Source organism: Oratosquilla oratoria, chromosome 22 (genome assembly GCF_046742065.1).
Source record: "Oratosquilla oratoria isolate Oo_2021 chromosome 22, ASM4674206v1, whole genome shotgun sequence".
Classification (NCBI taxonomy): domain Eukaryota; kingdom Metazoa; phylum Arthropoda; class Malacostraca; order Stomatopoda; family Squillidae; genus Oratosquilla; species Oratosquilla oratoria.
The window spans coordinates 46,345,549-46,358,882 of NC_134798.1; the positions used below are offsets into that span (position 1 = coordinate 46,345,549).

The following is a 13,334-nucleotide window of genomic DNA, read 5'->3' on the forward strand; positions in this document are numbered from 1 at the left end:
GAGAGGCTGAAGGAAGTTGATAGCTTTAGATACTTGGGGGCAAATGTGGCAGGAAAGGGAGGAGTGGAGGTGGAGGAAGAATGTAGATTGAGAGAAGCAAGTAAATGCCTTGGGGAATTAAAAAGTGTAATGAGAAATTGGCATTTGGGAATGGATGCTAAGAAGAGATTGTGTGAAGGCGTGATTGTGCTGACAGCACTATGTGGGGCATAAACATGGAAAATAATAGAGGAAGAGTTTAAATGTGTTTGAGATGGAATTCCTAAGTATGGTAGAGGTTACTGGGCTGGATAGAGTGAGGAACACGGTGAGGAGGAGAGTTGGGGTGGAAAGGGAGTTGGGAGATAGGGTTGATGAAAGAGTATTGGGATGGTTTGGACCCATGGAAAGAATGAGTGAAGAAAGATTTGTAAAAGAGTTGTGAAAGGCAGAGGTGGAGGGAGTGAACATGAGGGGGCAACCAAGGATGAGATGGATGGATAGGGTAAAAGGGGCATTGGGAAAGAGGGGGAATGTCTGCCAAGGAAGGGAGAAGACAGAAGATAGGGGAGAGTGGTGAATGGTTGTGTATGGATGATGCTGTGATGCATGGAAGGGAATGGGTGAGGGAGTATGTGGGAATGATATTTTGATGCAGCCCAAAGGGATTTCTCCTTGCTTTCTCTTTTTCTGCATGAGAGGATAGAGGGGGGGGGTCACCAATAAATGAAGTGGCCTTGCTACATTGATTCTGACCCAGGGCAGTGGGCAAGATGGAGGGGGTCACCAGTCATCCAGGAGGAACCAAGAAAAGAGGGAGAGAGGGTGGTGAATGGGAGTGGAGTATGTGGGGATGAAATGGGTGGGTGTGGATTTATGCCTTTGATTACCTTCCTTGTAAGAGCAAAAAAGTCATTGGTGTATGCGTGTATTTATTATTTTTCACCCTTTTATCAAGTAAGATAATTTGCAGCTCACTGGAGAGGAGGGTTGCCAATTAAGCAGCTCTGTTGTGGATGTAGTGTCTTGCTGCACTGGTTTTGACCTAGGGCAGTTGACATGGATGACCCATCATCCATGAAGAGCTGAGAGGAAAACAAGGGTGGTGGATGGGAATGGATGTGTGCTTTTTGACTTGGCTATCCCCCATATAAGAGGGAAAAAAGGCCCTTGGTATATAAATAGATCGAGTAAGTATATTCTTTGAATCATCCATCCCCAAATATAAAGAGGAAAAGGATTCTGCTATATATTTTTCCCAGTCTTTGGTGTGTAGAGTCAAAAGATGTACTTAAAAGTTTTGTGATATGGCAGCTAATCTTAACACATACTGATTTTATAATTTTCTTTAGTAAAACCCAAAAGATACTGGGTTTATGCTGTATGAAAAAAATATGGGAACAATAAAAAGCAATGTTTTTTTAAACAATGTTATTAGACTAGTGAAGAGTCAAAAGATGTACTTAAAAGTTTTGTGATTTGGCAGCTTATCTTAACACATACTGATTTGATCATTTTCTTTAGTAAAACCCAAAAGATACTGGGTTTATGCTGTATGAAAAAAATATGGGAACAATAAAAAGCAATGTTTTCTTAAACAATGTTATTAGACTTGTGTAGAGTCAAAAGATGTACTTAAAAGTTTTGTGATTTGGGAGCTAATCTTAATACATACTGATTTTATCATTTTCTTTAGTAAAACCCAAAAGATACTGGGTTTATGCTATATGAAAAAAATATGGGAACAATAAAAAGCAATGTTTTCTTAAACAATGTTATTAGACCAGCTCTCTTACAAAGAATACAAGATGGGACATTATGAGAAGATTGACTTAGAGGAGTCTGTAGTGCAGAATTTAACGAACCATGCCCTTGGTACAACTTGCTCATGGCCGAGTCTGAACTGCTGTTACCTCAACCTCTGCCGCAAGTAGCAACACTAACCCACTTAGCCAGCAAACATCCTATTACAAGATCCAAAAAAAAAAGACACATTGGTGCATACAGTGTGCCTGACAGTAGTAGTGTTTCCTTCAGCTGAATTTAATTGTATTTTACTTTATTATTACTCTTATCTCAGTTGTTAACCTCCAACAGTGAAATACCATTGCCTATTGTACTTTTTATATATAGATTCACCAATGATTCTTGAGTCCCAATACCCCTTTTAAGGTAGGAGTTGAAGCTCCTAACTTAGCAATCTAAGACCCGGCAACACTTAAAGCCTGCTATAATTGAAGCTCCTAAATTAGCCATCTAAGACCCGGCAACACTTAAACTCAGCTATAATTATGTCTTCTAAAACCTAGCTGAACACCCAAACCATGGCATCACACTTCCCAGTACAGTCACTTGGCGCCACCATGATCATTTCCTGCCACCAGCTTAGGTGTGGTGGTTTGTTGTGATAGTGCTGTAGTGTGACATCCATTATTTCATGGATCTACAGTACCTCTATACAGACGCTCCTCAACTTACGTTTTAGTTACATTCCGAACGGCCGAACGTAAGTTGAAAATGAATGTAAGTTGTTACTGTACTATACATCCGTAAATTCTATTACCGTATCTTATAAAACACCCCTAAATCATTAATTATACACATAACATTGTAAAATGATAACATTAATTTCAAATAAATTAAATTCAAGCAACATAAATTGAGATGGTGGAGGAGGAGGGGGAGGAGGATGAGGCAAGGCACGTTCAGTCTGTCGTTTGTGCCATGTAAACAATGGATGCAGTGTCATGTGTAAGTATCGTTTGAACTATGGAGAGCGCGCTAAATTAAAAAATTCACTCAAAAAATTTTTTTTTTACAGTCGGTTCAAACTTAAAATTGAAAAAACGTAAAACGAATGAACGTAAGTAGAGGAGTGTCTGTAGCCCTATTATTGCTATTATGGGAGGAGTTTTCCAACCAAAAACCTAAAGTTTGGGTCTTTTAATGTGTGTGGATGTAGTAAAAGGGAGGAAGTAGGCAGTATGTTCATGAGAAGAAAGATGGATGTGTTGGTGTTGAATGAAACTAAGTTCGGGAGTATAGTTGGGAGGGTGTCAGGACTGAAGAGAGGATGAGGGAGAGAAGAGGGTGGCTATACTAGTAAGTGACGAGATAGGTAAGTGTGGTGGAATGGAAAAAGGTTTCTTCAAAGTTAATGTGGATGAAGATTAAACTAGGAAGAGAGATGTGGGTTTTTGTAAAGAGACAAAAAAAGTGGGAGGGGTGGTGGGGTGGAGTATGTGGGGATAAAATAGGTTGGAGTGGATTTATGCCTTTGACTACCTTCCTAATAAGGGTGGAAAAAGCCCTTGGTATATGTATGTATTGCTATTATGGCTTCCAAACATCAAGAGACACCTACTGGTGGAAGTGACAAATTAATTTTCTAAGAGTCAGAAAATTCTATTACTTGGCTCAATGTTGGTCAGTTGCCGAGTTTGGGAGCTTTGATCTGTAGGTATTCAGTTGGTCTCTTATAAGTGAATTACTTATTCACGGGACCTGCTGTGTGTTTTCTCTATTGGTTCCAGACAACCCTGACCCAGCAAGAGGGAGGTGAGTTGTGGGATAGTGAGTATACAGTATATCATCACAGGTTGACTGTCTTTGCCTTTTTAGCATCAGGCATCTTGCCACTAAAAACAAAACATCAATCTGCAGTGTATCCTTAGTCCACCTCAATTGTATTGTAACAAAGTTTAACACTAATATCCACATCTAACTTCCTAGTAAATTTAGTCATGGCATCACCTAACCACTCGCAGTCTTAGCACTACAATGGCGACACTGTTTTGCCATGCATCTGTAGGTGTCAAGTCAGAGAATGTTAACTTGACACATTCCTCTCTGAGGATACCCTTGCATGACCTGGCAAGTCATTCTGTAAATGGTGTTACTCCTGGATGGAGTTCTCATATATATTGGTTAGTGAATATATAGCATCACATCAAAAATATTTTATTATCACCTGCTTAAAATGTATACTCTCATGGTATACAAATGCTTCATACATATAGCAATGGCCCCCCTTAAAAGGGAGGTAGTCAAAGTCAAAAGCATAAACCCACTCCCACCTGTTTCATCCCCACATAATCCACTCCCATTCACCACCCCTCCCTCCCTTTTTTCTTGGATCCTCCTGGATGATAGGTCATCCCTGCATCTTGCCCACTGCCCTGGGTCAGAAACAATGCAGCAAGACACAGCACAAATACTAAGTCACACACCTCACTGATAATAGCCACACAGTGTTATTTATTTTTTTTAACCTGGTTAAGAATCTTAAACCAAAGTCAACAAGTACGTGGCACACTGCCTGATTGGCTAGTAACCAGTGAAGTGGAGTCTGCCAGTTGCTCACCCTATCATTCGCTGTCTGCAACTGTTGTGTGGTCAGGATTTGAGCACTATACCAATACTTATTGGGCTTATTTGAGCCTACCAGCCAGAGTATGATACATCCAAAATACAATATACTGACGGTCATCAGACCTAAAAAGTTTTTCCCCCTTATAAGCAAGGTAACCATCCTAGGCATGCACCCACCCTCCACTCATGCCACATAAATGATATACAGGTGTACAGTACACTTTACTGAAATTCTTTTTTTAAACATTATACTGTATTTTATATCTACAACACTGTAAAAGTGCAATGAAAGAATAACCATAAATTATTTAAAAATCTTCCTGTACCCTTTCATTATGCACACAACTCAAATATCATGGAGCTCAAAGAATAAAGCTTTGGAAGCTATGAATCCATAGACTGTGGCATGTAATGGACCATGGATGCCTGAATAAAATTACATCACCCAACCCCTTTTATACTTTAAATTGTGGAAACCAAATTTGTGTACATGGAGGTCTAACTGCAGTTCATTCTTTTATGATGCCCCATAAGAACTTGAGGATTCCTTCTGGATTCGAAGACTTACCATTCCCACTGCTAACAGCTTGTAAAATATTATCCTCTTTCTGTAGGTTCATGAGTCCTTTAACTCTATCTTGCCAACCAAACTTCATATGTGTTTCCTCAGATTTAATCAAGACATCAAGGTAATCTTTGGTGGAGTAAATAGGTTTTAGGGCAATTTCATTCAGTTCCTGTACCAGTAACAGTGCTCCCTCAATAAGGATCAAGAGATGCCCCTCCAGTATTTTTATCTCCTCCTTGAGGAGACAGATAGTTTTGTCCTTGCTCATTTTGTAGTGATCCAGCACTTCTCTGACAGTCTGTCTTCCTTTCTCATACACAAATGGGATGCATTCCTCAACTTTCTCATCGAAAGGTACTAGTTTCTTGTTAAATAGCTTCGCAATATACTCTAAGCTTTTGGTAAGAAAAGACAAGAATTTCTTGTATATAAATACAAAGACATTTTCATGCCTTTTTATTTCTTTGCAGTCATCTTTGAGTACTATTTCATTCATTTCCACACTACAGTTTTTATTTTTGTTAGTGAGCAATTCCTTCTTCTTTTCCAGGTGTGACAATTTTTCCAGACCCAAATGTACAACATTATGGATAGTGCTGATGCTTTCCTTCAGTTCTATCCTCTTTCCTAAGACATCCCTTGTTAACTGCATACTTACTGGAGACACAGAACCTAAGTCTTGGAAGAGTTTGTCCATGGATTCCGTGCTCATGTCCCACATGTTTTTCATGGATTTTGTTGCCTTATTGCTGCTGGGAAATAGAGCACAATTGTTGAACATGAACATGTCCTGGTAGACTACTTTTGCTTTTTTTAGTGTATCTATAATGGGAGGAGTGCTTCCATCTGCAAATGTGGTCATGATAAACATATATTCTTCGGTGTCTTTGCCAAACATGGAAGCCATACTATCAAACAAATATTGCTGAGTTGGTGTCAGCTTTGTTGTTGATGCAGACACAACATTCCCAATGAAGTCGACCTTGTCTACGCCACATTCCCCCTTAAGGAAAGTCTTCAGCTGTCCCATCATTTTTTCATCTTGTGTGATGCCTCTGGTATCCCCAGTGCCCGGTGTGTCAATAATAACATAGTTGCGCTGTTTGGGCATCCCAGGCTGGTACCCAAAGAAATAAGCTGTAATATAGTCTGTCTGGCTCTGCTCCTGGGACCTCTCTGGAGTTTCCTTATCAATAACGCTAAACCGAAAGGAATCTTCAAAGTCAATGCCATAGATGTAGTTCACCATGGCATTGATGAGAGTGGTCTTCCCTGATCCTGTAGCACCCATGAGGAGGATCACCTTTTCAGGTTGGTCACTCCAGTTACCTAAGGAGAGCTTTTGTACCAGGTTTTTAGTGTCTTTATAATCTTCATTCATCTCTAGTTTCAGAATGTCTAAGCCATTGCCAGACTTGTGGGGTTTTGTGAACTCCCGACGAATTTTGTCCTTTAATTTTGCACCAACTACAACCTTATCCTGCAAATAGACAAATGCATGAATTAGAAGTTGAAGTACTTGCATGTGAGAGCCATCAGTATGTACTAATTACTGCTTCATGGAATAAACATAGGTTGAAGTACTCAAACTCAATGAAGTAATTATGCTTACTGTACAGAGTGCAACAAAAAGAAACTATAGAGTACTCGTAATAAGAATATAACATTGGCTACCTATGAAGGCAATCACTGAAAGGGTGCCACATCTACCACACCAATCATCCACAATCAGTCAAACCATTGCCTGTTGCCTCTATCTGGCCCACTGGCCTGGGTCAGAAGCAATGCACCAAGAAATATATATATCAACCATCATGTCAACACACTTGATCACAAAACAAACACCTGCAAATTGTACAAAACACTCAACAGCATTACACTATCCAACAGTAACACTACACGCTCTCACGCAGCAATAATCACAACAACAGATAATCTACCCTCAAACAGACAACAAGCAAATGCACTCATACGTCATTTTGCACAGACAAGCCATCTCACTTCTCACCCTGACGACCGACGCACCATTCGACGTAAGAAAGACTTTCCCACAGACTCAGACTATATACCCTTCATAGACAGTCAGACAAAACTCATAATACATAGTCTCAAGCACTCATCTGCCTGTGGCCCTGATAACATAAGCAACATCCACCTAAAACACATTGGACCACAAGGTATACACGCACTCACAAACATTGCAAACTACAGCTATTCACACAACACTATACCCGACATCTGGAAGCATGGTAAAATAATCACCATTCAAAAACCGAACAAAGACCCAACAATCCCAACATCGCACCGCCCAATCACATTTCTCTGCACCCCCTCTAAAGTCATTGAATGCCTAATACTTAAACTTGTCACACCATATATTCCCCTTGCTGACTCACAACACGGTTTTAGGCCACTACACTCCACAAACACTCTTCTGACAAACCTCACACAAAGAATTTTAGATGGCATCAATTCAGATAGGCCCCACCAAAGAACACTTCTTATAACATTAGACATTAGTAAAGCTTTTGATGCTATCCCCCGCCACAACCTAACAAATAAAATATATAACACAGACATGCACAACAACACCAAAAGATGGCTGGCCAGTTATCTGGCAGGTAGGAATGCTTATGTGTCATATAATGGCCAATCATCGCACATCAGAAACATTAAGAATGGAGTACCACAGGGCTCAGTTCTATCCCCCACACTATTTAATCTATACATGCATGACTTACCCACGCCAGACACCTCAGAAATACAAATCTCTTCCTACGCAGACGACATAACAATCACATGCACACATCGTAACACAAACAAAGCTGCAGAAATAATCCAGCCATACCTTGACACACTCAACACATGGTTCATCACAAACAGACTCAAAATAGCTCCAACCAAATCTACAGCAACACTTCTCACCAACTGGACAAAAGAACACAAATACATACCTCATCTCTACATCAACAACACTCTAATACCACACACAAACACACCGAAAATTCTTGGTGTAACATACGATACATCCATGTCTTTCAAACAACACATCACAAACATAAAAAACAAATGCACACCTAGACTTAACGCACTTCAGTCAATCACTGGAACAACATTTGGACAAAACAAAGAAACTAATATAACAATATACAAACAATGCATACGCTCAGTGTTGAATTATGCGAGTCCTGCATGGGCTCCTAATCTCAGTGAGACACACCACAACACCCTTCAAATCATACAAAACAAAGCCCTAAAAACAATTACAGGCTGCACAAATACAACACCTACAGACCATTTACACCATGAAACAAAAGTCCTCAAAGTCAAGGACCACCTCGACATGAGAGGCACACAAACACTTGCCGCAGCCACCACAAACACATCACACCCGCTACACTACATAGCAGAACACCCACACACACCAAGAAACATTAAAACAACACCCAAAGACTTTTATCACACACAGATACTCTCTTCTCTTCCTCCACAACCACCAAATACCAGCCTCCGGAAACATATTCATAATCATATCACTCACCGCTCCATTAACACACTGAAAGACAACACACTGCTGCATGCCAGACCCCCTGATATCCACCCTTCTGAATCCTCTTTCCCACGAAAGGACAGAGTCCACTTGGCCAGACTGGATGACCGAGTTGTGAACAGCTGCCCAGGATGTAACACTTCACCCCATACCATACAACACATAATGGAAGACTGCATTATACACAATCATGCACGCAAACAACACAATATACGCTCTATAAAGGATTTGTGGGAAAACCTAGTTTCGGCTATGGCATTCCTTGGGGAGACGGGACTGCTCGGACAGACAGTCTAGGGAACGACGACAACAACAACAACAACAACACTGGTTTGATCTAGTGTTACCTTTAGAGTGATATAGTTGTGGGGTGGGTTGGACATTCCTATGTTGGTCTGGTGCGTGAGGCTGGTACACGTTCCCCCAATCGGTGTTGAGTTGTGTGTGTTGAGTTTGACGTTCTGTCGGAGTACGGTGTTTGTTGTGATGCCGTAACTGGTCTGTTTGTTCTCTGATGAGGATGTGGTTGTGATCTTTGTTGAGAGCATTCCTCGTTGGAGTGAGTTGTGGTTTTGTGTAGGTTGCAGTATTTACCTGGCTGTGTTGGTCTTGATATGTTGAGTGGTGTGGGGGGGTGCATGGGTGATTGGTTTTGTTGTTGGGCTCTACATTGGGAATCTGTGTGGGAGGTAGTTCCATGAACTGAGCAAGGGGTAGTGCGGTGTTGTGTCTGTGGTTGTTGGTATTGCTGTGTTCTACATTGGGCATCTGTGTGTGTCGTTGTTCCATGAACTGAGCAAGGGGTGGTGCGGTTTTGTGCTTGTATTTGTTCTTTTTGTATGCAGTCTCTGGTGTTGTGAGTTGTTGAAAGATGGTAGGAACACCAGGTTGATGGTTGTGCTGTATTGGAGCTAGGGGCCTGGTGTGACTGAAGGCTATTTAGTCTAGCATAATGGTGCTGGTCGGAGAGGGAAATGTTGCAAGCATTGGTGATATCTAAGATATACTTATAAGCTAATGGGTTTCTGGTGTTTAAATCCCTTCTAGCTGCTTCTTTTTGACACTTTGGTGGGAGTTGGGAAAGATAAAGGCCTATCTCTAGTAATGTGCATAGGTTTTCTAATGTCATTACTTTTTTTCCTGAGATGTCTGTGAAGGTCCAAGGGCTGTTTTCTAGATTTTCCCTAATTTCTTTCATTGCATTGGCAACATTGTCTATGATGTTAGTCTGTTTTTGAGTTCTGGTGTTGTTTAGAAATGTGAGGAGAAAGTTAATGTTGCTTGTTTGTTTGTTCTGAAAGACATTAAACAGATGGGATTTGTATTCATTGTATGTGATTCCACCAGCAATAAGGTTATCAAGCATTCGAGCCGTGGATCTATGCTCATCTGAGGCTTGTATATTCTGGCGGCGTAGATTTATCTTCTCTAAGTTAGAGTAGTTAGGATTTTTAGAGAAAAAAGGTCACATGCCGTTAGGAAGTCAGTGATGGAGAGTCCGCTAGTTTGAGAGAAGGTGGGGATTTCGGTTAGAGGGGAGATAGTCTGGTAGTTATTGACTATTGTAGGTTGGTGTTGGGATGTATGTGGGTTGGTTGGCAGTTGGGTTGGGTGGGGATGTTGTGATGGGAGTTGTGGGTGAGGTTTGGTGTTGGGTAGGGGTTTGAGGTGAAGGATGTTTGACTTGACGTTTGGTGTGGAGAAGGGCAGGCTAAGTTCTCGTATACATGGGTTGTGGGGTTTGGGGGTTGTTGTTGGGGGTCTACATGAGGGGCAACTTGGAGTTGTGGTGAGGTGTGGGGGAGGGGGTTGAGGGGTAAGAGTGGTTGGTTTGCGTCAAGCAGTTCTTCGTGGAATGGGTCATATTCTAAGTGTGGGTTGTCAACGTTATTCTCGGGAATAATTGTAGAATCTACTTTAGATGTGGAATAATCGGTGTCACTGGGGGGGTTTCTTTTCTTTCAAGGGAGAAAGGAATGTTTCAATTAAATTCTTGACTTTGGATCTCGTTCCTGAAGCCATGTTTGTGTCTAACTAGGGATGCATGCATTACCTAAAAGATAATGTGTTATAGTTAGATAAGAGGAGAGATATAAGTCATCAATGGGTAATATATAGAATATTATAATAAAAATGTGTATAATGCAAACAAGAATCACTTAACTGATAAAATGCATATCAAAATGATACAATGTATGTAAAACAGGGTAATAATAATGTCATAAAATTGTAAATATGCATGAAAGGGTAATATGAAAGTTCTTGCAGGTACAATATATTTAACAAGGTAATAGTGAAATCTAAAAAAAATTAATGCATGCACAAATATATGTTAAGTTAGAAGTTGGCAAAATACATATACATACATATACCAAGGCTTTTTTCCCCCTTTCAAGGGAGGTAGCCAAAAAGGGAAAGGCATAAAAACACTCCCACCCATTTCATCCCTAAATACACTCCACACCCCTCCCACCCTCCCTCTCATCTGAGCATCTCCTGGATGACGGGTCATCCCTGCACCTTGCCCACTGCCCTGGGTCAGAAGCAGTGTCGCAAGACACAGCACATCCACAGCAAGGCCGCTTCATTCAATCGGCAATACCCCCTCTCCGTCCCCCCTTGCATAAAAGGAGAAGATGGGGAGAAATCCCTTCTGGCTGCGTCAAATTTTGCTCACACATACTACCTTAACCCCATCCCCCTGCCCATTCCACCTCATGCATCACATCATCATCCATATACAACCATTCTCCATTTACCCCTGTCTCCCTTCCTTCCTCTACAGTCATTCCCCTCTTCCCCAAAGCCCCCTTCACCCCATCCATCCACCTCATCCTAGGACGTCCCCTCATGTTCACTCCCTCCACATTTGCCTACCAATTTTGCTCACACATACTACCTCACCCCCCATCCACCCGCCCATTCCACCTCATGCTATCACAACATCATCCATATACAACCATTCTCCATTCACCCCTGTCTTCTGTCCTCTCCCGTCCTTCTTCAACAGACATTCCCCTCTTCCCCAAAGCCCCCTTCACCCCATCCATCCACCTCATCCTAGGACGTCCCCTCATGTTCACTCCCTCCACATTTGCCTACCATACCTCTTTTACTAGTCTTTCTTCACTCAATCTTTCCATGTGTCCAAACCATCCTAATACTCTTTCATTAACCCTATCTCAAAACTCCCTTTCCACCCCTGTTCTCCTCCTCACCTCCTCATTCCTCACTCTATCTAGCCTAGTAACCCCTATCATACTTCTCAGACACCTCATCTCAAACACATTCAAACTCCTTCTATCTTCCTCTCTTATGTTCCATGTTTCTGTCCCATACAGTGTGTTGTTGGCACAATCACTCCTTCATACAGTCTCCTCTTAGCATCCTTTCCCAAATGTCAATTCCTCATTACACTTTAATCCACCAAGGCATTTACTCGCTTCTCTCAATCTACATTCTACCTCCACCTTCACTCCACCTTTTCCTGCCACATTTGCACCCAAGTATCTAAAACTATCCACTTCCTCCAGTTACTCTCCCTTAATGCTCACTTCCAGTCTGCTGCCACTTTCACCCCTTGAACATCTCATCACCTTACTTTTACCCATATTTATCTTCAGCTTTCTTCTATCACACACTCTCCCAAACTCTGTCACCAACTTCCTCAGTCCCTCCTCCGATCCTGCCACAAGCGCAGTGTTTCCACAAACAACAGCTGGCTTATCTCCCACTTTTCTCCATTTCCTTTAACCATCTCCAATCCCTGACCCACTACCCTTGCATTTACCTCTCGCACTACCCCATCCATGTGCAAGTTGTACAGCCAGGGTGACATAACACATCCCTGACAAAGTCCCACCTTTACCTCGAACCACTCACTCTCTCCATTTCTAATCCTGACACAAGCTCTACTACTCTCATAAAAACTCTTGACAGCTCCTAGAAGCTTTCCTCCTATCCCGCATATCCGCAAAACCTCCCATAGTGCCTTTTTGTCTACCATGTTGTAAGCCTTTTCCAGATCCATAAAAGCCCAATAAACATCCTTCCCCTTTCCTATAGCTTTCTCACAAATCTGTCTTACCACAAAAATCTTCTACACAACCTCTACCTGTCCTAAATCCACACTGTTCCTCACCAATTACTCCCTTTGTTCCTCTCCTAATCCTCTCAATCAAGATCCTCCCTTTTCTTACTTTTTCCAGATTCCATTATGCTACATTTTTAATGTTGAATTCTACTTCCCATTTCTGACTCCATTCCCAAACCCTGTTCAGATCTCTATAGTGTCTCATAGTGTTTCAGTACTGACTTTCTTTAACAATTTTGCATCATCTGCAAAGAAGCTCATGTAACATTCTACACTCTTGTCCATGTCATTCACATAAATGGCAAACATTATTGGAGCTAACACTGATCCTTGTGGGACTCCACTAATTACCTCCTCCCAAGTAGAAGTCTTATCTCTGAGCACTACCTTCATTTTCTTCCATGCAAAAAGTCCTCCATCCATTTCAATAGTTTACCTTGTATCCTTCCTATGGTTTCCAGTTTTCTTAATAGTTTTTTGTGAGGGACTTTATCAAAAGTTTTTAGTAGATCACATTAGTGGTACATGACCATCCCTGTCTAAATCAGAATTCTCAGATTCAGTATATTGTTATCCTCCAGATGTTTTATCCATCCAAATTTTATAACTTTCACAGATTTTTAGCTACTGTGCTTGTGAGGGAAACTGGTCTGTAATTTGTTGGGTTTTCCTTATTTCCTCCTTTATAAATTGGTACAATATCAGAATTTTTCCAGCCTTTTGGCACTATTACTTCTTTGATCAAGCAACTTATTATGTTGTATATTTTGTCT

At 41.2% G+C, this 13,334-nt stretch overlaps 2 protein-coding genes across 7 annotated transcripts in view; one reads left to right on the forward strand and one right to left on the reverse strand.

The window, feature by feature from the left end:
- LOC143037521 (putative serine hydrolase) overlaps nucleotides 1-13,334 on the forward strand; it is a 106,358-nt gene that overhangs the window by 26,879 nt on the left and 66,145 nt on the right. The gene's annotated exons all lie outside the window — the stretch shown is intronic.
- Nucleotides 1,740-13,334, reverse strand: part of LOC143037518 (uncharacterized) — a 37,120-nt gene continuing 25,525 nt past the window's right edge. For 2 of the 3 annotated variants that reach the window (XM_076205876.1, XM_076205877.1), the window contains exon 2: nucleotides 1,740-6,398. In XM_076205876.1, coding sequence (XP_076061991.1) covers nucleotides 4,860-6,398 — 1,539 coding nt within the window. In that variant the 3' untranslated portion in view covers nucleotides 1,740-4,859. Of the gene's footprint in view, nucleotides 6,399-8,815; nucleotides 9,157-13,334 lie in introns of those variants that run through there. The other variant, XM_076205875.1, reaches the window with a different exon arrangement.